The following is a 23,732-nucleotide window of genomic DNA, read 5'->3' on the forward strand; positions in this document are numbered from 1 at the left end:
GGCGGGGCGTGTCCCTCACGTGCCCTGAGCGGGAGGTCGCGCGCCTGTCTCTGGCCCAGCTCCGCCCCCGCCATTGAGTGTGGCTCCGCCCCCAGCCTTCACCACACGCCCACCCAGTGGGGCTGTCCTGACGACGCTCCAGCGGTTCGCTCCAGCCCTTCTCCCTGTGATCGCACCTGTCACTGACAGTGCCGCCCTAGGGAGCCCCCGGCAGGCGTGCAGGGACTGCACTTAAACCCCGATCGTGCGAGCACTACACGCTGCTCCAGCCAATCACCGACACCGCCCTTCTCATCGCTAGCCAGGCCAACTCTGCCTGGGGGGAGCGTCTCTCTCATCCCACTGTTCCATACGGGGAACTAGGGTGACCAGGTGTCCCGATTTTATAGGGACAGTCCTGACATTTGGGGCTTTGTCTTATATAGGCGCCTATTATCCCCCACCTGCTGTTCTGACTTTCACACTTGCTGTCCGGTCACCCTAAGGGGAACAGGCACTAGCGTAGCTAGCGGGGTGCAGGGGAAGCAACCGCTTCCCCTCAGCACATTTTTAAAAAGCGGCGCGCCTGCCGGCCGGTGCTGAAAACCTGCAGGCAAAGGGGGGCAGCACAGCCGGAGGAGCCATGGGGAGGGGGCGGCACGACCGGAGGAGCAAGGGGGGGTGCAGCAGGGCGGTCCGCAGCGCGGCCGGCAGCCAATGGGGGGGCGGCCGGTGCGGTCGGAGGAGGCAGAGGCAGAGCCGGGGGGGGCGCAGCATGGCGGCCCGCACAGCGCGGCCGGCAACCGCGGCTGGAGGAGCAAGGGGGGGCACAGCAGGGCAGCCAGCAGCCACGGTCGGAGAAGCGAGGGGGGGTGTAGCAGGGCGGCCAGCAACCGCAGCCGGAGCAGCAAGGGGGGGGCGCAGCAGGGCGGCCCGCAGCCGCGGCCAGCAGCCATGGCCAGGGGAGCGAGGTAGGGCGCATTAGGGCAGCCCACAGCCGCGGCCGGAGGAGCAAGGGGGGGGCATAGCAGGGCGGCCCGCAGCCAATGTGCCGGGGTGGTGGGCACGGCCGGAGGAGGCAGAGCGAGGGGGGCGCGCAGCAAGGTGGCCCGCAGCGCGGCCGGCAGCCGTGGCCGAAGGAGCAAGAGGGGGCGCAGCATGGCGGCTGGCAGCCAATGGGGGGGGGGGGCACAGCCAGAGGAGCCGGCCAGGGGGGGGGGGCGGAGCAGCCGGAGGAGGAGCCAAGGAGGGGGCGTGGCCAGAGGAGGAGCCAAGGGGGGCGCCTTTTTTATGTTTGTTCCCCCTGCTCTTGGATCCTGGCTACGCCACTGGGAACAGGCCAGGCGTGTTGCCTAAAGACAGAGTAATCGCACATCGGCTCGAATATTAGAGCTCAGGAGTTCTCTGGCCAGTGTTTCTCAATGGGTGGGCAGTGGCCCTTAGGCAGGGGGCTCATATAAGGCAGTCAAGGGTTGTGTGTCCTTGAAAACTGTATAAAAATCTAAAGCAAACTCTTAGGCTTGCTCCCCGATTCCCAGTGCGCTTCAAGGTCAAGTGTTCTTTGTCAACCCCTAGAAATATACAAATAAATTAAGTATATAGGCTTATAATTGATACATTTTTTACTCTTACTGTATAGTAAATGTAAAAGGGTCACAAACTTTTCTTTCAAATATGAAGTAGCCAAATTGAAAAGGTTGAGAAACATTGATCTGTCCAATGCCACCTTAGCCAATAAGAAAATGCTTTTTAATGTAAATGACTCTGATTAGGCAAGACAGGTGAGGTAATATCTTCTATTGGACCAACTTCTGTTGGTGAAAGAGACATGCTTTCCAGCTTACACAGCTCTCTTCCGGTTCCATTCTGTTCTGATGGTAAACTGCAGTCCAACTGGATTAATACAACTCATTATTTTAGATGTTTTTCTCCCTTCTGGACCCATCACTTAATTTTAGCATTAAAAGCTGAGTTTAAAAATACCAACCACCTTCTACAATATGTTATGATAGTAATTTAGAGATGGGCCCAAACTTGAACCTCATAGCAAATCCCATCACATTTCATCATTGTGGGGTGTTTGGATTTCAGTGCCTAAATCCAAATCCCTACTTATGGTGTTTTGGTTCTTGATCAGACCCAAACTGGAAGAGGTCTATTTTCTTATTTTGGTTTGGCTGACAATAGCTGAATTTGTGAGATTATGGTCATTTGGGGCTGAAATCTCATGAGATCTGTTTGTCTGATTTCAGTGCTGTTAAATTGGAAGCCAGACCTTAGCCTGGATTTGAAATGAAACTTCAGCCTAAACCTAATCCAGATTCTGAACTAAACACCCATTAGCCCATCTGTTATTCCACCTCCAGTGCTTATTCAATTTACTTACAAATGTTTTAAATAATTATATTATAGTGCTAAATTCATGAACTCAAGGTTTACAGACAGGAGTTGTTTTTAAGTGGGTAAAAGCATGCAATGCATTTTTCAGTAGTTTTGGGTGTCTAGGAGTTCGTGGACAATTAGGTGACTCATTTTTGCAGGGTTTTGCCAAAAAAAGAGAAAAGAAAACAAAAACAAAAACATAAACTTTCTCCAGCAGGTGGCAACATGCACCTGAACAATGAAGAACATACATCTTCACAGACACAGAACCATACTCATTTCTGGTGCAAGTTACATAAGGGATGAATATGACCTCCAATCTTTGGCTTGAAAAAAAAAGAGACTAGGACTAATATCTATGCTTATTTTGGAGAGGCCTTTAAGAAAGCATTTTTGGAGATGTTTATTTGTATTTCATTTGCATTTATTCTAATTTAATATTAAAATTAATGCAGGATTTTTATTTTATTTATTCATTCATTGCCTCTGTATGAAGCTAGAATGACAGTGCATAGCGCAGCCAAGCAACGTCTGTGCATTCTTCTATGTCATCACTTTTAATTCCAGGAAAGACTAGAGAGGGTCATTGATCCTGGGACTGGGAGAACTATGTGCTAGTACTTTCTCTGTATGCTCCATAAATGTGTGCTGTGAAAGTCCTTTAAAAATCAGACATCCCCATTAGTCCAAGTACTGTACTAAATGTGATACACCGGGGCTTAAAATGTTTTTATTGCTAGTGAACTCAAAAAATAAGCAATTCCTATTAATTGATCAAGGAAAACTTAAGTACAAGCAAATATTAGATTTGTCTTCCTTCTTAATTTAAGAATATAGAGAACCAGGTAATTTATTTGTAGCTTTCTGGCTCTTTGTAGGTTGCCAATGGGGCCCTAGCTGTCACAAAATTTGGGGACCTCAGTTTAAATCCACTTGTGGTATACAGTGTGTATACAAAGAGGATCTGATTCACCTTTGATTTGCACCTTATATAATTGTTCATGGCTCTGCAAAGTGAGTATAAAATGCTGGCAAAAAAGAATGGTTGCATTGTACACCCACTTTGCAATCACTATTTGCAGATGTAAATGACTATACAAGACACATGGCAATGGAGGATCAAACCCAGGATCTCCTCTTCACCTTTTTGTCTATGGAAATGGTAAGACATCTTTCCAGAGTCCAGGGGGATGTGCAATGAGGTGCCTGACATGATGCATGATGAATCAGCATTAGCTGTCTCTCTCGTTAAAATAATTATTATGAAGGTGACTGGTGAGGAAGATGTGTGTGTGTCTCAGCTCCTCTAGCAGGTCTCAGTTTCACCAGGTCTCATTTACCCTGACAGATCTGTCTCACCACCTCTGCATCTCTCCAAGCCTGCATCGCCAGCTGTTCTGCCCTGGTGTCTTGTAGCTTCCTCTTTGCTTTCATCATCTTTATGTTTCTCATTTTCCCTGTACCAGAATCTATCACCTGTAGTTGCAACTTTGTACTTCCTCAGAGAGTTGCAGATATGTGACCACAGTGCACCCGTGTGTTAGGGTTACCATATTTCAGTAAGCAAAAAAGAGGATGGGAGGAGCCCCACCCTAGCCCTGCCCCCGTCCTGCCCTAGCCCCGCCCCTGCCCCTTCCACTCCCTCCCACTTCCCGACCCCTCAGAACCCCCAACCCTCCCCCCGCTCCTTGTCCCCTGACTGCCCCCTCCTGGGACCCCTGCCCCTAACTGCCCCCCAGGACTCCACCCCCTACCTAAGCCTCCCTGCCTCTTGTCCCCTGACTGCCCCCTCCTGAGACCCTCCCCCCATCCTAACTGGCCTCCTAGGACCCTACCCCCTACCTGTACCCTGACTGCCCCAACCCTTATCCACACCCCCACCCCCAGACAGACCCCTGGGACTCCCACACCCCATCCAACCACTCCCCACCCCCTGACAGCCCCCCCAGAACTCCCGACCCATCTAAACCCCTCTGCTCCCTGTCCCCTGACTGCTCCGATCCCTCTCCCCACTCCTGCCCCCTGACAGCCCCGCCCCCAGAACTCCCAAACCCCCCCCCCCGCTCCTTGTCCCCTGACTGCCCCCTCCTGGGACCCCTGCTCCTAACTGCCCTCCAGAACCCCACCCCCTACCTAAGCCTCCCTGCTCCTTGTTCCCTAACTGCCCCCTCCTAAGACCCCCCCACCCTAACTGCCCCCCAGGACCCTACCCCCTACCTGTACCCTGACTGCCCAAAACCTTATCCACCCCCCTCCAGAAAGCCCCCCCCGTCTCTTGACTGCCCCCTCCAGAACCTCCCTGCCCCTTCTCCGACCCCCTGGCCTCCTTACCCTGCCGCTCATCCCGGCGCGCTGGAGAGCGGGGGAGGAGCTCCAGACTGCCGGAGGCGATCTGCAAATGCAGGGAGGGAGGGAGGGAGGGAGTGATCTCTGCTGCAGGGGAAGCGGAGGAGGGGCTCTCTCTGGCTGTCGGAGCCCCATGTAAGTGGCACCATCCGGCCGGCTGCCCTATTAGCCGCGCACGCTCTGCGTGGGGAGGAGGGGAAGTCCGTACATTTACAAATTTCCCCCGGACGCTATTTTTAGCTCAAAAAGCCGGACATGTCCGGGGGAATCCGGATGAATGGTAACCCTACCGTGTGTACTTGCAGTTGCAACTAGTCTAATTGAATGTGACTAGACAAAAGTGAACGTAAAGTTTACTCAGTAGCTGATAACGCTTGCTGCCAGTGGTTTTTATGAATTTCTCTCTCACTCCAGAAGGAAGAAACCCAGGTATTTTTAAATCTAGGCTCCACCTTCATAGCTATACGTGGGCTCTTAATAGTGCAGTTTGAATAGTTCAATCAATGTACAAAAAGCTAAAATGTGAGAGTGAACAGGAGTATTTGTAGGTATGTCTACATGTCATTGCAGCTGGGACTGGGAACATGTCTGCCAGCCTGGATAGATAGACATGCATTAGCTAGGGTTGCCAAACCTCCCAGATTGGTCGGGAGTCTCCCGGAATTGGTCTCAATCTCCCGGAGGCTACTGAAAACAGTCTGGGAGATTTTAATAGGCCACTAAAAGTCCAGTGGTGCAGCAGGGCTAAGGCAAACTCCCTTCCTGCCCTGGCTCCACGCAGCTCCCAGAAGTGACCAGCACGTCCCTCTGGCTTCTATGCGCAGGGGCGGCCAAGGGGTCTCTGCGGGCTGCCCCTGCCCCAAGCGCCGACTGCGCAGCTCCCATTGGCCAGGAACCGTGGCCAATGGGAGCTGCAGGGGTGGCGCCTGTAGGCAGGGGTAGGACACAGAGCTGCCTGGACGCCCCTGAGCCTAGTAGCCGGACATGCTGGTCGCTTCTGGGAGCCGCCCAAGGTAAGCACCGCCCGGCCGGAGCTTGCACCCCTCACCACCTCCTACACACCAAGACCCTGCCCCGTCCCTGAGTCCCCTCCTGCACCCAAACTCCCTCCCAGAACCTGCACCCCCTCCCACACTCCAACCCCATGCCCTAACCCGGAGCCCCCTGCTGCACTCCAAATCCCTCGGCTCCAGCCCAGAACCCGCACCTCCTCCTGTACCCCAATCTCCTTCCCCAGGCACAGCCCAGAGCCCCTTCCCACACTCTGGACCCCTTGGCCTCACCCCCCAGCCTAGATCCTGTACCCCCAGCCCGGTGAAAGTGAGCGAGGGTGGGGGAGATCAAGCAAGGGAGGGAGGGGGGATGGAGTGAGTGGGGGCAGGGCCTCGGAGAAAGGGCAGGGCAGGGGCGTAGCCTTGGGGAAGGGGGTGGGGCAAGGGCGTTTGGGTTTGTGCAATCAGACAGTTGGCAACCCTAATTAGCTCTGCTCGAGACAGTGTTAAAAATTGCCGTGTGACTGTTGCACCATGGGTGGCAGCATAGGCTAGCTGCATGAGTACAAGCCCACCTGACTCCTTGAGTGGGCACACCGCTATTTGTAGCCTGCTAGCTGGAGCAGAGCGAGTGCGTTTGTCTACCGGGCTGGGAAGCGCGCGTCCAGCTGCCATATAGACATACCCTAAGGGCTCAACACATATAGGACCTTGGCATAACAGATTCCAAATACTGTAAAGATGCCCCTTTGTCCTTAGACTTAGACTTTGTCCTTAGATGGACAGCTCCACCTGTAAAGCTGGCTACAATAATTAGAATCTGAGGCTAAAACCAGTGTTTTTCTCCTAATTAATAATATGTTTTTGTTAATAATAGGATTATATGCCTCTATGTATCATTTTGCTTGGCACCCTTCAGAACTATTCACTACTCAAATGTGTAAGTCGAAATGTCATTGTAAACCTGTACTTACTTTAATGCAACAATTTTGTGTTAATCTGAAACTGCAGTTAGTAGTCCAGCCCAAGCTAGTAATGACTGATGCTGTTACTATATGTCGTCTATCTGAAATGTGTTTGGTCATCTCAGTTCAGTTCCTAATGGACAGGTCTCCGCATCACAAAAAAACAACAACATTGCAGTTGGTACTAATAAGCATTCTGAGGAGAGAGGCCAAGAATAGCCCTTGTGACCAAGTTACTCCCCCCAGCCCCACCCCCAAAGAGATTATTTTTGCAGGCTAGGAATGAAGCATGTTAAAGAGACAGCTTGCACTGCAGCTGCCATGGCATACCTGTTGTGTGGAAAGAGCACATAAATCTCCATGGCTATCAATCCAGTATCTCTTGTGAACTGGGATGTACTTTCATTACCAAAACAAACTCTTAATTGAGGGCAGGTTAGTGCTATTGTATGAATCCTCTCTGCATCACAGAGCTGTACCTATATTCTCGGAGCCAGATAAGACATGAGGAAGAAACCTGTGGCAGCTGCCCTGTTTCTTTCACACAAATTAATTGCTTGGTAAAGGTAGTTTAAAAATAATTTAAACAGGAGAATCAGGGCATCTCACCCCATGGAGGTGAGTGTGTCCTCAGTCAACTGTTGTCAGAAATCTGTCTACAAAGAAGGGAAGTGCTGACACACACAGAAATATAAGATTTTAGGAGAGGAGATTTTCTATACTCCCAGTGAGACAATTCATCTTCCTATAGGAGACCCACTCATGGGTAAACAACAAATGGGAAACAAAGTCTGCCAGGTCCTTTTCATCTCCTCCTTCTGCTGCTGTTGTCACTTTTGCTAATCCTGAGAAATTCACACTCCCTCTGATTTGCATTCAACTTCTTCCTCTTTCTGGGAAGCAGTGCCAAATCTTTCAGAGCTGAACAGCTCCCATAGTGTTATCTCATATTTCAAATGTGTGCTAAGAAACCACTGCAGGGACTTTGAGCACATGAAACAATTTGTTGCATTGTCTCTCCTTGCTATGGCTTGGTGCATGTACATAGCAGTACCGTTTGTCAAAGCAGCATTAGGAGGAGCCACATGCAACACACCTTAGAGTATTGACTGTACCATTGCATTCTGGGGCTCCTGAAGTAGCTGACCCATAGCCTGTGTTTGGAGGAACCTTCCCTTAAAATCTCCCATCAGCAGAACAAATACAGGGACTATAATGTAGACCAACCACTGCCATTTTAATCACCATATCATCTAACCTGACTCAGAGCAGGTCTAGACAACACAGTCTAAAACACTGGCAGCAACTTAACTATACTAGCCACCATTGCAATGAACAGAGCTGTGCTGGTGAGAATGCAATGGTGGGAGATTTTAAGAAAAATGTGAGGTTAGAGATTGCCATACTGCCCAATGTTGTTCCTGGGAGCAAAGGCTTTTGGGTACTTTCCAAACCTGGAAATGCCTATGGATTTTTCCATCGCTGTAGTAAATCCATCCCTTCAAGCAGTGGTAGTTAAGTTGACAGAAGAATTCTTCTGTTCACCTAGCTGCGTATACGGTGGGAGTTAGGTCAACCTCACTACATTGCACACAGGGCCGGCTCCAGGCACCAGGCACCCAAGCTGGTGCTTGGGGCGGCACCTGGAGGGGGGCGGCGGCGCGGCGCTCCGGCCGCCAGGGACAGCGGGGCCACAGCAGGGCTCGCAGCCCTCCCCCCGACGCTCCGGCCGCCCCCCCCCCCGATTGCACGGGCCCAGGGTGACATTTTTCGTAGACGAGAATGATGTCACTTGGTTGATTTAAGTTGTAGATGTAGGCCAGGTCTTAGCTGGTAGCACTTGGACTTCTAGTCTACCAGGCTGTCGGTTCAACTCTCACATCAGGATTTAACCCCATATCCAAGGTTGATGGTGCAATCTTTGTCTGCATTGGCCTTTTCCCCTCAAAATTTCCCACCATTCCTATCACTTGTTCTTCTCCACTGGTGGTATAACAGGGGAGGGCTAGTGCTGTTAAGATACCAGCACTTTTGCCACTGAGTCTCCTCCCCTCCCTCTGTTTGTTTAGTTGTCTTTTTTTAGATTGGGAGCTCTTCAGAGCAGGGATTGTGTCTTCTTCTCTATTTATAAAGTGCTTAGCACATTGTGAGCATCGCTAGAAAGAAATAAAAAATGCAAAAATGGGAGACCAGATTGGAAAGCCCCATGCATGTCCATAGAGCCATGAAAATGTTTCACTGCTTTTGCCAGAATGTAGCAACAGTTTCACCTGTGTTAGACAAGCTGGGCTCAGTTGGTTCTACGCACACAAAGTTACCCAATAAGACATGTGGTATGCTCTCTGTCTTTCATTCATTTTCTATGTTGCCATGCAGTATTGTCCAAGGTTGCAGCTCCTGTACCTCTATGGAAATCTTTTTCAACAATCACAGACTCTCCCTGCAGGAGCCACTGGCATTGGGCTTAGAAGTACGTTATCACTGTTTCTTTTGAAGAAAAAATAGTTTTGAGGGATGAGCGAGCAGGGACCTTCTTTTTGTTCTGTGTTTGTGCAGTACTTAGCTCAATGGGATCCTGGTCCACGACTGGGGCTCCTAGGAGCTGCAGTAATGCACATAATAAATAATAAGCACCAATAATAATCATCATCATTAGGGAATTGATAATGCACGACAGAGCCTTTCACCTGGAGGATGCTGGCTGGAATCCAGGTCAGATTGGTAGTGATTGAAAGTCAGTGCCATCTGATGGCTCTTCAGTGGCCTTTGTGAGGCCAGGTCTACACTATAAACTTACATCGATAGAACTACGTCACTCAGGGGGATGACGCACTTATACCGACCTAACCCCGTGTAGACAGCACAATGGCGATGGGAGAGTTTCTCCCATTGACGTAGCTACCGCCTCTCATGGAGGTGGATTAACTACACCAACGGGAGAAGCTCTCTCATCGGCCTAGGAGCGTCTTCACTAAAGCGCTACAGTGGTGCAGCTGCGCCTCTGCAGCACTGTACGTGTAGGCAAGCCTTAATATGCGTTTGTTGGTCTCCATTCATTTCCTAATGAACAGGTGTCCACATCACAAAGCCCCACTGCATTTTGTACTAATAGGCATCCTTACTTGAACAAAAGGAAAGATTCTTGGACTGGAGACTGAAATCCCCTTTCGTTCTCCTTCAGAACAGGGTAAAGGCACCTTGGGAAGGCAATGTGGAAAACTTGCATTGCCACTGCTTTTGCTGTACCTGTTCTGAGCGTAGAGGACTTCACCCTGCAGGGCTGTCGGGCCACCACCTTTCACCAACACTAAAGTCACTGAAACTGTAAGCAAAAGAGAAAATGTCGAGGGCAAGCGAGGAGGCTGGTGGATTGAGTTTGCTGACGCCCATGAAGCAGAGTCAGGTTACAAGGACAGGAGGTTGGACTATGCAAACCAGGCTTTTTTTAAACCACTACAGGTGTAGAACTAAGTTAAGCAATAGTAGCTTAGCAAGACCGAGAGAAGGTGGGACCCACGGACCAGTGCACAGAGCTCACTGCAGCTGCTGCCTTGCCAGCTCCAAGATACTCCAAGGGATGTAGTTCCAGAGGCAAAGGAGCTGCCACCGTGTGTGGGCTATAGTGGCTGAGCCACACTCATTTCCTGCCTTGCTTTACCCACTGACACTTTCCTGGGGCTGCCACCGGAGGCTTTTTTATTTTTTTGCTGGTTTTGTTTTTGTTTTAAATAGTTTTGCAGCTTCCCCCACCCCCATTCACCAAACTTTTTTAGAAGGGGGAGCAGAGCTGCTCCCCTTTTTCCTGTTCAAGACATGCCTCCCCAGGAGCTGCTGGATTATTCACCCGCCCTGCGAAGAAACAGCAACCCGAGGGGCAGTGGCCCACAGCTGGGCATCAAATGTGTCCTGGTAGGTGACGGGGCTGTGGGCAAGACCAGCCTGATCATTAGCTACACAACAAATGGATACCCTGATGAGTACCAGCCCACTGCCCTGGACACCTTCTCAGGTAAGGGGGAATGGAAGTTAACTGCCTATTGGGGAATCCTGCCTGACAGCAGCGTGCTATTGCCTTCTGGGGTTGACTTTCTTCCTTTTTTTCTACTGTCACAATGTCCTTGTCAACACTAGGGTTTTTCAGACACATCTTTCCAAAGCGTGCAGTTCCACCACTCCAGTGGTAGCAATGGTGGGAGTCCTAGTATAGAGGGGCTACCAGCTACAATCAACATTTTAAGCACCATGTCATCTATCCCTGTTGGAAGCCAATGGAGTCAACATAGTGCTTAAAACCTCAGCAGCAGCCAGCGGTTCCCACAGTTAACCACTGCAGGAGCTGAACCGAATGGACTTTTTTTTTTAAAGCTTCCCATGTGTAGACAAGGCTTGAGCGTAAGCTTTGCACAGGAGGCTATAAAGGGAAACCGGTTTTGCCTCTCACGCACAATGAGGGAGGCAACTCTCGTTCTTGGCTAGAGCCTGTGCAAAACTGTAGAAAAAGAATTTTTTTTCTGCTTGAGTCTGTTCCTTCAGGCCTGAAACATTGCAAAGAGACTTAGCTAGGGGTTCATTGCCTTGCCTGCATCTCTCCTCAGGAAAAAGGGGTGGGGGTAGAGCTGTATGGAACTCAGGGGGGTTATTATTGATGAACGTATTACGTATTACCCATAACTGTGCTAAACTCTGGGTGAAATCCTGAACTCTCTGAAGTCAGTGGCAAAACTCCCATTGACTTCAATAGGGTCAGGATTTCATCCTTGAACTTTCTATGGAAAGGTTTTATACTGCCTCCCATCACTGTAGTACCACGTGAGGGTCGCCCCATCACCATTGCCCAGCCCACTTACTTGTACCCATGGCTATTTGTCCCCCGTGTGGATGATTGACCCTCACCACTTACCTACTGTGTCTTGATCTTGCCCACCGCCCACCCCCCCATTGGAGACATTACAGTCTGTATGTATTATGTGTGCTGCCAACCCCGACATAACAACATCTCCCCCATACTCTGTATGTTCCCCCCAATGATTGACAACTGACTCTTTAAACCTTTTGTACCGTTTATTTTTAAATATTCTCTAATAAAGTTTAAATCTGAGGGCTTCAAGACTCTGCCCCAAAGATTGTAACCCTGATCAGGATAGAGATCCAGGGAAAGGGACAGCTGTGTGGCACTCTCAGGGTACGACTACACAGCTGTGTTAAAATCAGCTGCCCCAGCTGTGTAGATGTTGCAACACGGGCTCTGAAGCCTACAGAGTGGGGGTGGGATTCAGAATCTTTCCAGCCCAAATGTCTACACAACTGGTTTTAGCACAGCAGCATGAAACCTGCAAATCTGAGTCTGTAGACCTGACTTTTGAGACTTGCTGTGTAGATCAGTGGCTCTCAACCTTTCCAGACTACTGTACCCCTTTCAGGAGTCTGATTTGTCTGGTGTACCCCAAGTTTCACCTCACTTAAAAACTACTTGCTTACAAAATCAGACATAGAAATACGAAAGTGTCACAGCGCACTTACTGAAAAATTGCTCAATTTCTCATTTTACCATATAAGTATAAATCAACTGGACTATAAATATTGTACTTACATTTCAGTGTATACATTATAGAGCAGTATAAACAAGTCATTGTCTGTATGAAATTTTAGATTGCACTGACTTCGCTAGTGCTTTTTATGTAGCCTGCTGTAAAACTAGGCAAAGATCTAGATGAGCTGTTGTACCCCTGGAAAACCCCTGTGTATCCCCACTGTGTACACCACTGGTGTAGATATACCTTCACTGGTGTTCTTGCTGTGCATGTGTCACTGGTTAGGATTGGGATGCAGGGAGAGAGGTGACCGTATGGGTTCCTAAGGGTTTTATTGCCCTGGTTATGTATCTATTTAAGATTAAAATACTGGGGGAAAGACAGCTCTGTGGAAACGCTCGGAAATTCGTGGCCTGGTTCTGTCCCTGTTGTGATGACAGATACAGGGAGAGGGAGACATCCATCTTTGTGGAAAGCTTTGAATTTTATTGCTCTGGTTGTGTAGCCGGTTAGGGCAGAGATACAGGGCAAGAGACAGCTGTGTGGAAATCAATCTCCTCTGATTTCTTGCCCTGGATCTGGGGAAAGGAGACTGGAACCTGGGGTTTATCCCCCAATGAAAAAACAGCATAATTAACATAATTAACGAGCACATAAGTAAACACTGTCTGCTAAAGGTTTGCTTTGCATATTAAAAGATATGGGTGTTTGCTGTCTGGAGATAGCGCTGCTGATCCCTTCATGGCTCCTGGAGCGACAGGAGAGTAAATAACATTCTGGTGATATGTTAACACCCCACTAACTCTTGTCTTCTCCTGGACTTTGAGCTGTCACTTTCCTAATGCTGTAGCTTCACACATTCAGCTCTCCAGCTACAAGCCCAGCCTGTCTGTGTTCCGGGGCTAAGAAAGTTTCCTTCTTTTTCTAATAGGTCTTGGGTAACATTTTCAAAAGTGCCTAAATCCCATTTTCAAAAGGGACTATGGCATTAAGGAGCCTAACTCCCAGTGACTCTGAATAAGGCTTAGGCTCCTGAGTAACTAGTTCACTTTTGATATTGGGGCTCCTAAGTCACTTCGGCTTGGTGTGCATTCAAAGGTAGGTCAACATAGCTACATTGGTGAGGGTGTGTAAAATCCACACCCCCGACCGATGTAGCTATGCCAACCCAACCCCCACTGTAGATGGAAGAATGCTTCCTTGGATAAAGCTGCCATTGTTTAGGGAGGTGGTGTTGCTACACCAGTGTAAAACCCTCTTCAATTGTAGGATGTGTCTACACTATGGGGCTATGCCAGTTTAGTCTCCGTCATGTAGACATACCCTTAGGCACTTCGGAAAATCTTACCCCCTTGTCTATATTGCTTGCTTTTTCATCAGTGGTGCAAGCCTTAGTGGAGACAGGGCTCAGACATGTTTAATGGTAATCTGCAAAAGATTTCTTTTTTTAAATTGGGCTTGTGCCTTTTTTGCTACTTTATAATGGCTAAATATGGGCTGAAAGGGTTTAAAAAAAAAGAAGAAGAATTCTGCTTGTTTTTACCTTTAGAAATACCAGAAATGTGTACTGTAAGCTCTCCAGACCCTTAACTGATGGGGGAAGGGATGTTGACTTCTTAAGTATGATGTCCCCTGTCCAAAATGCTCATTTCATTGGCGTTGGCAGTGAATAGTTATTAACAAAAAATGAAGAGTTTAAGGAGTCTGACTAAAAATCCATTCCCCTCTCAATGGCTGAGCTTCAAAAACTCTAACTTCTAACGTAGAAAACAAGCAGAAACCAAACCTTTAAAAAACATTTGAGGTCTCCTTTATCCATTGTAAAGAAACACAAAAGGGCACCAGACCAATTGTGATTCCTTTGCAGGTCAGCTCAAAACTAAAGACGGGCTCAGTTGGGATCCAGATCTGGGTTTCACATACCTCCGAGGCTGAGGGGTGCGTTTTTTTGTTCGGATGCCCCTCTAGTTCAGTCATCATTGTGAGGAGGTATGGGAGAACTGCTGGTCTGCACTGAGCCCTATTAGCTTTCCCCAGAGAGCTACTGGAAAGAGTCAAACAACATTCTGCTATTCCAGGGTGCAGGGGAATTTTAGAAAAGGGTCTGAGGAGCCATCATTCCCTTGGGTCTCTGAGGAAATACCACCCGGGTAATTGTCTGTTCTCATTCTGCTCCCACAACACTACCATGTTCAGTGTTGTGGAGAAGGACAGGGGATTACCATAATTCATAATGATTATGTGTTATTGTTTTTCTGTATCAGCATCTTCTGAAGGGGCCCATCGCTAGGGAATGATCCAGAAAGGAAGAGGTAGCACTAGCTCAAGGGATCTTGCTGGCCTCTGCAGCCTCTGTGAGGGCCTCTGCAATTTGGACATGGCTGTCCTCAGCCCACAGTCAGTCCCACACTGAGCAGTCACTGGTGGCCTGAGCATCCACAGCTCTCATTGAAGTCAAAGGGAACGGCAGGTGCTCATCACCTTTGAAAACCAGGCCTTCACCATATTGCTGCTAACTTCAGTAGTCACCTCTTCTGCCTACCTGGAAGAGCCAGCCAGCTATTGGCTATAGCAAAAGTGGAGGAATTCCCGCCCTTCCCATTTATGAGTACAGATTGGCTTGAACCAGAATCCATCCTCAGAACACCCCTGAACTTTAAGGAAGTTCCTTTCTGGATCCAAACTGCACAGTTTAAGCCCATCTTTATAATGGGCCTGAAAGGGAAACCCAGATCCCCCCGGGGCTTTGGGCAAGTGTGGGTTTGGAACTGGATTTGGATCCAAACTGGATCTAATTTGGATCCAGTCCCGGAGCACCCATGGAGTCGGCACCTATGTAGCTAGGTTGATCTAAATTTTAAGCATAGACCGGGGCTCAGATTCCCAGCAATTCTTTTGATCTGGAACAGGTTACTCTTCCTCCCCTGGGGCTAAGATATGGTAACAACACTGCTCAACTGTTTTCCAGCCACAAGGAAGCAACGGCTTTCACATATGCTGGCAGGAGAGGCAGTGCACTCTGTGTGCCTCCCTCCCTCCTTCTTTGTGTGCGGGTGTCTTAATTTCAGTTCATCCTCTCTCTCTCCTTCAGTTTTCTGTCAGTAAGCAGAATCATTCTTCTCCCCAAGGGCTTTTATGACCCCACTGACACTGAGGTCAGTTGTTTCTGCCACTTCACTCACCAGCTAATAACTTGAAGAATAAGACAAGATTCAGTTTGCTTCTTTAAAATAACAAAACCCCTTCCCCTCCCCATCCCACCAGAGCCAATGACACATCAGAAATACTTTTAGTTGGTGTAAAGTGCTCACCATTGTCACCTTAGCACAGGATGTCTCTCTCCCTTCAGCAGACCCATGCTATTTTCACATTCTGTCAAGACTTTAATGCAATTCCCAGCCCCTATCCTTTCCTCCAGCCATTCTCTGTGGAGTCTGAAATGCTCAGAGGTCTAACAACTTCGCTCTGAATTTCCATGGGCGGGAAACAGGGCCTGACTCTGAGACAGCTGGGGCTGATGACACCCATGTTAAGGCTTCCTGCAATTATGGAATAATGTGGGTGCAAAAATTGCATATATAATTCACCACTGGTGGTAGAAATGGTGGCAACTGTAGTGTAGGCAACACAGTGGTAAAAACACGTGAGCTCATTGGAGTTTGCTAGTGGTGGCAAGGCCTCAGAGTGCAGCTAGGCCCTGAAAGAGCCTTCCAGAGGAACTAAATCACATTCCTTTTCCTTTAAGCACCTTTGCTTTAAAATAGTTTTTTATGTTCTTGGCTTTCCACAGCTGGGACAATACTAAGAGAGCATCTCTGAGAAGGTTTTTCTTGAAATGCCAAATCGCTGCCCTGGATGAGGAGGTGGGGTTCTGGCCAGTCCCAGGGAGGGTGATCTGAGGATATGTCTACACTAGCCAACTCGGGCTCACGGGATTCAGGCTGCGGGGCTGTTTAATTGCAGTCTAGACCTTCAGGCTTGGGCTGGAGCCCAGTCTTTAGGACTCTGTGGGGTGGGAGATTCCGAGAGCTCAGATTGAAGCCCAAGCACAAAAGTCTACACCACAATTAAACAGGCCCACAGCCCAAGCTCCGAGTCAGCTGGCACCGGCCATCCATGGGTGTCTAATTGCACTATAGACATACCCCAAGTAGTCACAGAGTGCAAAAAACTAGGAGTTAGTCCCTGAAGTGCAAGATGCTATGTATCCCTAACTGATCTTTTGGGGATGTGGGAGAAGATTGTCAAATTATTGCTAGGGCACTGTTTGACTAAAAGGCCAGCCCAAGCAAAGGTCTTTGTGTAGTAATGCCCTGGAAAGATTCCCTCAAGGTTTCGAAGCAACCAAAGAGACTGTCCCCAAGAAAGCCGGTGCAGGTTTCCCAAAATGCTTGCTAGGACAGGGCTTTGGGTATTTTAGTGAGGGCTGGGTAGATAGCCAGACAGGGTGGACACATGCAATAAAATTGAGAGTCACTTTAACACTGAGTCAGGGCATTAATTCAAAGAGCTCCCCAGGGACACAAAACAGAGTTGGAGAGAGGAACGTGTGTGTGTGTGTGTGTGTGTGTGTGCATCTGTCTATCTGCCTCAAAGGCAGCAAGTCTGTGTACTCATCCTCTCTCTCTGTGTGTTGCAGTGCAGGTTCTGGTGGATGGAGCCCCGGTTCGGATCCAGCTCTGGGACACAGCTGGACAGGTGAGACCAGTCAAAAGAGAACCAGAAGTTTTGGTTCTAACTAGTCTGTGGAACAGGTGCTATTAGCAGGGTTTGTGGGGAGGGCAGTATACAGCTGGGAAAGAAGGACACATACAGTAATGACACTAATGAAACAGAATGTGACAAGGACTCTTGTCATTCTGGAGGGCTGAGTTTCAGGGACTTGGAAGTGGCATGAAGAGGACATGGTGCCCTGACTCTGAGATGCTGTTAGCATATTCATCGTGTGAAGGAGTCACTCCAGTATCACACTGTTGGAGTTCAGTCCAATGATCTTCTCTCTCATTTTTCTCCTGCAGGAGGACTTTGATTGCCTCCGATCACTTTGTTACCCTGACACTGATGTCTTCCTTGTCTGCTTCAGTGTGGTGAACCCCAGCTCCTTCCAAAACATTACTGAGAAATGGATCCCTGAGATACGGACTCACAACCCCCAGGCGCCAGTGCTTCTGGTGGGGACGCAGGCTGACCTGCGGGATGATGTCAATGTCCTCATCAACCTGGACCGCTACCATGGGAGGCCTGTGCCCAAGCTTCAGGCTGAAGGCCTGGCGGAGAAAATCCGGGCACAGACCTACATGGAGTGCTCAGCACTGACCCAAAAGAACCTGAAAGAAGTCTTTGACACAGCCATTGTCAGTGCAGTGGAGCACAAAGCCCGGCAGGAAAAGAAGATGACAGCCAAAGGGATCAAAACCCTCTCCAAGTGCCGTTGGAAGAAGTTCTTCTGCTTTGTCTGAAGCTGGTTTGGAAAATCACCTCATGCCAGTGCTGATCCCACACCTTCTTGGAGAGCCATGTGACTGCACCTATGGCTTCAGCGAGGAGGATGCTGTGAGCTGTTGAGGCTTGGAGTCCTGGCACTTGCTGGGTTATGGTCACAGGTCTGGGAGACATGAAATGGACTTCAATTGCACCAGGTTACCAAATGGTCCTCTAGCTTTAAGCATCTGGTAGACGTGCCTGTGGTGTCCCAGATCAATGGGAGCCTTTAATACACCCAGACTTGGTCCTAAAGAACAAGCAGGTTCACTATGCCCATTTCTGAAACCCAACTAAAACTTCCAAAATCCTATCCTAGCATAATCTAACTCTGGTGTAAACCTTAAGATGGATTCTGGAGAGCTGGCTCTAGTTTGGCCGTTCTAAAGTCTTGGTTGAGAAGAGGGAGGGGGTGTTTAAGGGAGACTACCATGTTGTCTGACAGGGGCTGGTCAGTTTAAAAAAGTAGGACTTAGATGCTTCCCCTCTAGTTCTGATCACTAAAGGAGGGGAGGGGGGAACAATGTCATCAAGATGTGATAGAGCAGTGCTCTTGGGTTTGTAAAGATACCTTACCATGTGGGAAAGGGCTTACCCACGAGGCATACCCTGGAAAGAGACCAGTGGCTGTCTGAGGGAAATCACACTACAAGCTGCAGTCATCCTTGAAGCAAAACATTCCCTAAAGAGGGCTCCATGGTACAGAGGGTTACTGTGCTACAGCCACATGCTCAGAAGTGATCACTCCTTTTGGGTGCCCACCTTGAGACACCTTTGTGCCTGGTGTTCAGAGGTGGTGAGGAGTGGGGACTGCTGGGCCTCAGCACCTCTGGACATCAGGCACAAAGGCAACGCTGTGATAGTGAGGGATTTATAATGCAACAGGGAAGTGCAGTGGTGTTGAGGGAGAGAAGGAAAAGCATGTAATGGAAGGAAGAGAGAGATGCGGAGTGAAGCCGAGAAGGAAGGAGAGAGGGGAAGGAGAGGAAGGAAGGAAAGGGTAAAAGGAAGGGAGGAAAGAGGGGAAGGGGAAAGGAAGGGGAAGAAAGAAAAGTTATTCCACTATCACACTTGTAGGATTTGGCTCACGATGAAAACCCAAGTGAGCGCGCTTTTAAAAATGTTTTTGTCCCTCAGTTTCAAAATTCAGGAGAAAGTAGTGGGGGGACAGGATGGACAGTTCCTCTTGTTCAAATAAAACTATCAGTTTAGGTGCTGTACGGCAGAACAGGAGAGAATTGAGTTCCCCTTGTATTGTTCAAACCTTGAGGCTGCAGACTGAGAATTGAGGGCCCAGGGCTCTCCTTTCTGTTCTCAGGAGTTCCAGCTTGATCCATTGAGGTCAGAAGCAAAGGAAACCCTTAAAGATCCTGCCATAGGAAGACACGCACTCTGTCTGCTCCAGGCCCGCCCAGCGAAGCAGCCCACTTTGTCTGTGAGTCTGTTCCCTATGACCCTGAGAGCAGGGTCAGTTTCCCAGTGCGATTACTCACCCCTCTTATTACTGAGCTTATCTCCATTTCTAAAAAAAATTTCCACAGAGACATTTCAGGGTAGTTTACAGGGTAGAGAACATCACAGGCCTGTCATGCAATGCTTTGGAGAGTCAGGGGGTGCTCTGCACCTGGCAGTCAATCATCCCTTTGGACACTCTGAAATAATGTCAGGCCAGGGGATATATTTGGGGGTTGTTTTTACACACACACACACACACACACACACACACACACCTTGCCTACTCTGACTATAAAAACCATAGCATTTCACACGGGTGGCCAGAATGTGACCCATAGTCCAAATACCACTCAGATGACAGCCACCTTCATCTTTAACACAGCGGTGCAGTCCACTAAGAGTAGAGGCCCAAGCATGCAGTGCAGCCAGGTCACTTGGATCAAGATGGAGCATTACACGTGGAGACTTGTAGTCTCCACTGGCTGCATCCCTGTATTAAAGCTGACCATGGCTGCAATTGTTCCCTTTTGTGCAAACTGGGTGTGGCCCTTCTGAAATGTCACTGAGTTCAGCTGGATCCAGTCATGCAGAGCCAAACTGGAGAATGCAGATCAGTAATTAGAACTGAAGAGAGGTGTCCTGGGTTATTTTGCAACCATGGGCAGGGCACTGTCAGTCGAATATCACTTTCAGTCATAGATATATCACTGCATTTCTTTCTGAGCTGTGTAGGACAGCCCTTCTGTATAACTAATTCTGTTTGCAGGTTGGGTCATTGTGCATTTCCATAATGTAAGAACAAACCCTGAGACAGGGCTGTTAAGGAGAACACCCCCTGAGCCTGAGGAGGGGTGAAAGCACCTGCAGGAGCTCATTGGGAGTGCTGGACTTCCCTGGTTCCCCAGTGCAGACTGAGTGCTGTGGAGAGAGCAGGCATTCCCCTTCAGTAGCTCTGAACGGACAATGGGGTTGCTTTGTCCCAGGAAAGAACTGTACTCAGAGCGGCTTTCATCCACTGTTCACTTTGTCTAATGTTTGTTCAAATAAAATGGTCTTATTTGAGAGTGACTGAAGTCTGTGTTCATAATTTCACTGTTGGCAAGAAGCCTGAGGCCTTCTGCGGGTAATGGGATTGTTCTACTGGATAGCCGCCCTCAGAATGGAGCTATATGCCCTTGTGAGGGGGTGTCCACATCACACAGAAAGGGGGTTAAGGTGGCCATGTAGGCCTATTAACTCCATAGGCTGCACCTGGAGGAAGAAAAGCCAGGGAGCAGGGAATTGATTGCAAGCAGGTTCAGCTGGGCAGGAATAGGTGGGGCCTATAAAGCCAGGAAGCTGGCACTAGACAGGGACTGCTGGTGGGAAAGGGTAGTCACTTCTTGGGAAGAGAGAGGAGGGTTTGGTGCTGTTATTCTCACGGAAACTAAGAGTAACAGGAAGCATCCCAGGAAAGGAGCAGTGAGGGCTGATAAAGTGAAGCCCAGAACTGCTGGGTTGAGGGTCCCTGGACTGGAACCTGGAGTAGAGGGCAGGGCCGGGTTCTCCTACCAGCCGCTGAAGGAGTGGCACCTGAGGCAATGAATGGGAAGACTGCCTAGGACAGCAGAAGGAAAGACTTTGATATACCCTGAAATGGGAAAACACATAGGGTGACCTGACTGCAGGGCTGAGTCGCAAAGAGACTGCAGCAGCTTGTGTAGTGAGAGAGGAGCTGCAGAGCCAGAGAGAGAGGTACAGGATGGTATGTGACCATGGGAATGGATGTTGACCTGATGAGCTAATTCCCAGCGTGGCCAGGAGGAGGTGCCAGACTAGGAGTGAGTGGAGCACCCCCTCGCACCCTTTTTCTGCCCTCTGTCCCCCAGCCCAATTTTTGTTGGCATTGCTACTTATCCCTTCCTCAGTCCCAGTCCAATTCACTTCTTTAACTTCAACTCAACTGATAGTAGACTAGTTTTGGGTGGGGAAACTCCCAAGAGCTGCCAGTCACCTGAGTTTCTTCCCTCAAAGGCCAGTCCTGGTGACCGCTCCTCTGGGTAAGAAGGGCTGGTAGTGACACACAAGAAGCAACCTCGTCTCATCAGCCATGACTCAGCAGCAGCTCCTTAAGAATGCTGCCTTTGTAGCCCTCTCAACACCGGGCGAGATGCCCATCTCATGCTTAGATCCTCTCATGGTAACAGTGTGTTGCTCTGGCATCAAGCTGGCCTCATTCCTGGTAGCTCAGATAGTATTTAAATGCTGGCTGAGTGGTCTGCGCTGGCCAAGGCACAAAGGAAGATGTAGTCCCTGTCCCCAGGATCTTAGTTTATAAAACCACAGTCATTTTAACCATTCCAATCAAAATCTTGGGGCCTCACAACCACTCTCAGGGTGGGGGAGGGACAGAATCCAGCAGAAGGGTTGGGGAGTAAGCGGGGAAGAAACAAACTGGAAGATGGAGGCTGCTGAAAAGCTGAATCTGAGAGAGGAAGAGGGTTCCTGCTGAAAGGTCATAATCTGAGCGCCTTTCTTCCAAACATGGGAGGCAGGCTCATTCACTGACTGCGATCTGCCACTTGTTGGACCTGCTTGAGTTAGAATGTGTGAGGGGGTTTTAAACACACTCTGCACAACACACAGTGCAGCAACCTATGGGCTCCATGGGGTCAGCGCTTGGCTTTGCTATTTCCCACAAGACTGCCCCATCTTCCAATAATGATTAAGACATGCAGAGATCGTGGAGGGATGTGACTGGAAGTAACAGTGAAGTGTGAATGAGCTCATGGAGTGATTCATTACAAAGCACCTCATCTGTCATGTGCACAGCAAGTGTGCTAAAACTCAAGGAAATGTCAACAACGAGCGATCCTGAACTAACAGGGGAAGGTTGTTTTTTATTGCATGCAGTGTTGTGTCAATACTGTGCAGGAGACCAGTGCCATCTGCCCCTTAACTACAGGGAGCAAGCTCATTCTCTGTGCCTTGAAGTCTTACCCACACGGACCCTGTCTATGCTTCATACTTAAGGCCCTACCAAATTCACGGCCATGAAAAATGAGTCACGGACCATGAAATTTGATCTTTTGTGTGCTTTTACCTTATACTATACAGATTTCACAGGGGAGACCAGCATTTCTCAAATCGGGGGTCCTGACCAAAAAGGGAGTTGGGGGGGTGGGGGTGGGAGGTCCCACAAGGCTATTTTGGGGTATTGAGATATTGACACCCTTATTTCTGCGCTGCCTTCAGAGCTGGGTGGCCAGAGAGCAACAGCTGTTGGCTGGGTACCCAGCTCTGAATGCAGGGCCCTGTCAGTAGCAGCGCAGAAGTGAGTGGCAATACCATACCATGCCACACTTACTTCTGTGCTGCTGCCTTCAGAGCTGGACAGGCAGAGAGCGGCAGCTGCTGACTGAGGACCCAGCTTGGCAGGTAGCAGTGCAGAAGTAAGGATGGAACGGTATGTTATTGCCACCAGTGGCGTAGCCAGGTGGGGGGAACAGGGGGAGTGATAAAAAAAAAGGCGCCACCCACTGCAGTGCTTTTACTCACCCGGCGGCGCTCCAGGTGTCTTCGGCGGCACTGAAGGACCCGCCGCCGAAATGCCGCCAAAGACCCGCGGAGCGAGTGAAGGCCCCGCCGCCAAAGTGCTGCCGAAGACCCGGAGCGCCGCTGGGTGAGTAAAATAAAAGCGCCGCAGCAGGTGGGGCCTTTTTTTTTTTAATCGCTCCCCTGGCTGAGTACAAAGGCGCCAAGAAATTGACAAGGCGCCACTTGTGCTCAGTGGGGAAGCAGCCGCTGCCCCGCTCCCCCCTTAGCTACGCTACTGATTGCCACCCTTACGTCTGTGCTGCTACTGGCGGCAACTCTGCCTTCAGAGGTGAGCTCCCAGCCAGCAGCCGCCACTCTCCAGCTACCCAGCTCTGAAGATAGCGCTGCTGCCAGCGGCAGTGCAGAAGTAAGAGTAGCAGTACTGCAACTCCCCTATAATGAAACCCCCCACAACTCCTTTTTGGGTCAGGACCCCTACAATTACAACACCATGAAATTCAGATTTAAATAGTTGAAATCATGACATTTACAATTTTAAAAATCCTATGACTGTGAAATTGACCAAAATGGACTGTGAATTTGGTAGGGCCCTATTCATAGTGACACTCAATTACAACCCACCAGCCCTTTGGTTCTAGCACAGTTAAAGCTCCTGTAGTGCAGCTTCCCCAGAGTTTATCTGTGTCTCTAGATCATTCTAACAACTTGGATGCAGTTACAACACCCTTGGACTATGGGTGGAATGATGAGAGAAGTTACTGTTGCTCAGGTTTGAATACAAATCACCCTCTCCAGGTTGGGTTTTATTGCAGGAGTTCTAGCCTGACCCCAGATTGATACTAGCTGGGCATAGTCCTCCAGCTGCATTCTTTCTATGCAGTTTTAATGCAGCTTAAGGCCAGAAGGGATTAGCATGATTCTCTAGTGTGACCTCCTGCGTAATCTCTTTCTTATAAGAAGAAAACTCAAGAAAAAGGGTACAAACTATATCGTGTAGCTCCTGTTTCCCCACAGTGGATTCTGCTCCGTACAGTCCATGTGATCCTGCCTATACTCAGCATATT

General features: G+C 49.2%; 1 protein-coding gene across 1 annotated transcript; it reads left to right on the plus strand.

Annotated features, from left to right (window-relative positions):
* The first annotated feature begins 10,477 nt into the window (after positions 1-10,477).
* Positions 10,478-17,654, plus strand: RHOV (ras homolog family member V). Its single transcript, XM_024201736.2, has 3 exons — positions 10,478-10,673; positions 16,835-16,893; positions 17,214-17,654. Exons 1-3 carry the CDS (start codon positions 10,478-10,480, stop codon positions 17,652-17,654), a joined length of 696 nt encoding a protein of 231 aa, XP_024057504.2.
* The last annotated feature ends 6,078 nt before the right edge of the window (positions 17,655-23,732 follow it).

The sequence above is a fragment of the Terrapene carolina genome, unplaced genomic scaffold, assembly GCF_002925995.2.
Source record: "Terrapene carolina triunguis isolate 2854851 unplaced genomic scaffold, T_m_triunguis-2.0 Scaffold96, whole genome shotgun sequence".
NCBI classification, from domain to species: domain Eukaryota; kingdom Metazoa; phylum Chordata; order Testudines; family Emydidae; genus Terrapene; species Terrapene triunguis.

Coding starts and splice junctions, on each gene's coding strand:
- RHOV (XM_024201736.2), top strand. CDS start 10,478: ATGCCTCCCCAGGAGCTGCTGGATTATTCACCCGCCCTGCGAAGAAAC. Junction 10,674..16,834: donor TGCCCTGGACACCTTCTCAG/GTAAGGGGGAAT, acceptor TGTGTGTTGCAG/TGCAGGTTCTGGTGGATGGA. Junction 16,894..17,213: donor TCTGGGACACAGCTGGACAG/GTGAGACCAGTC, acceptor TTTCTCCTGCAG/GAGGACTTTGATTGCCTCCG.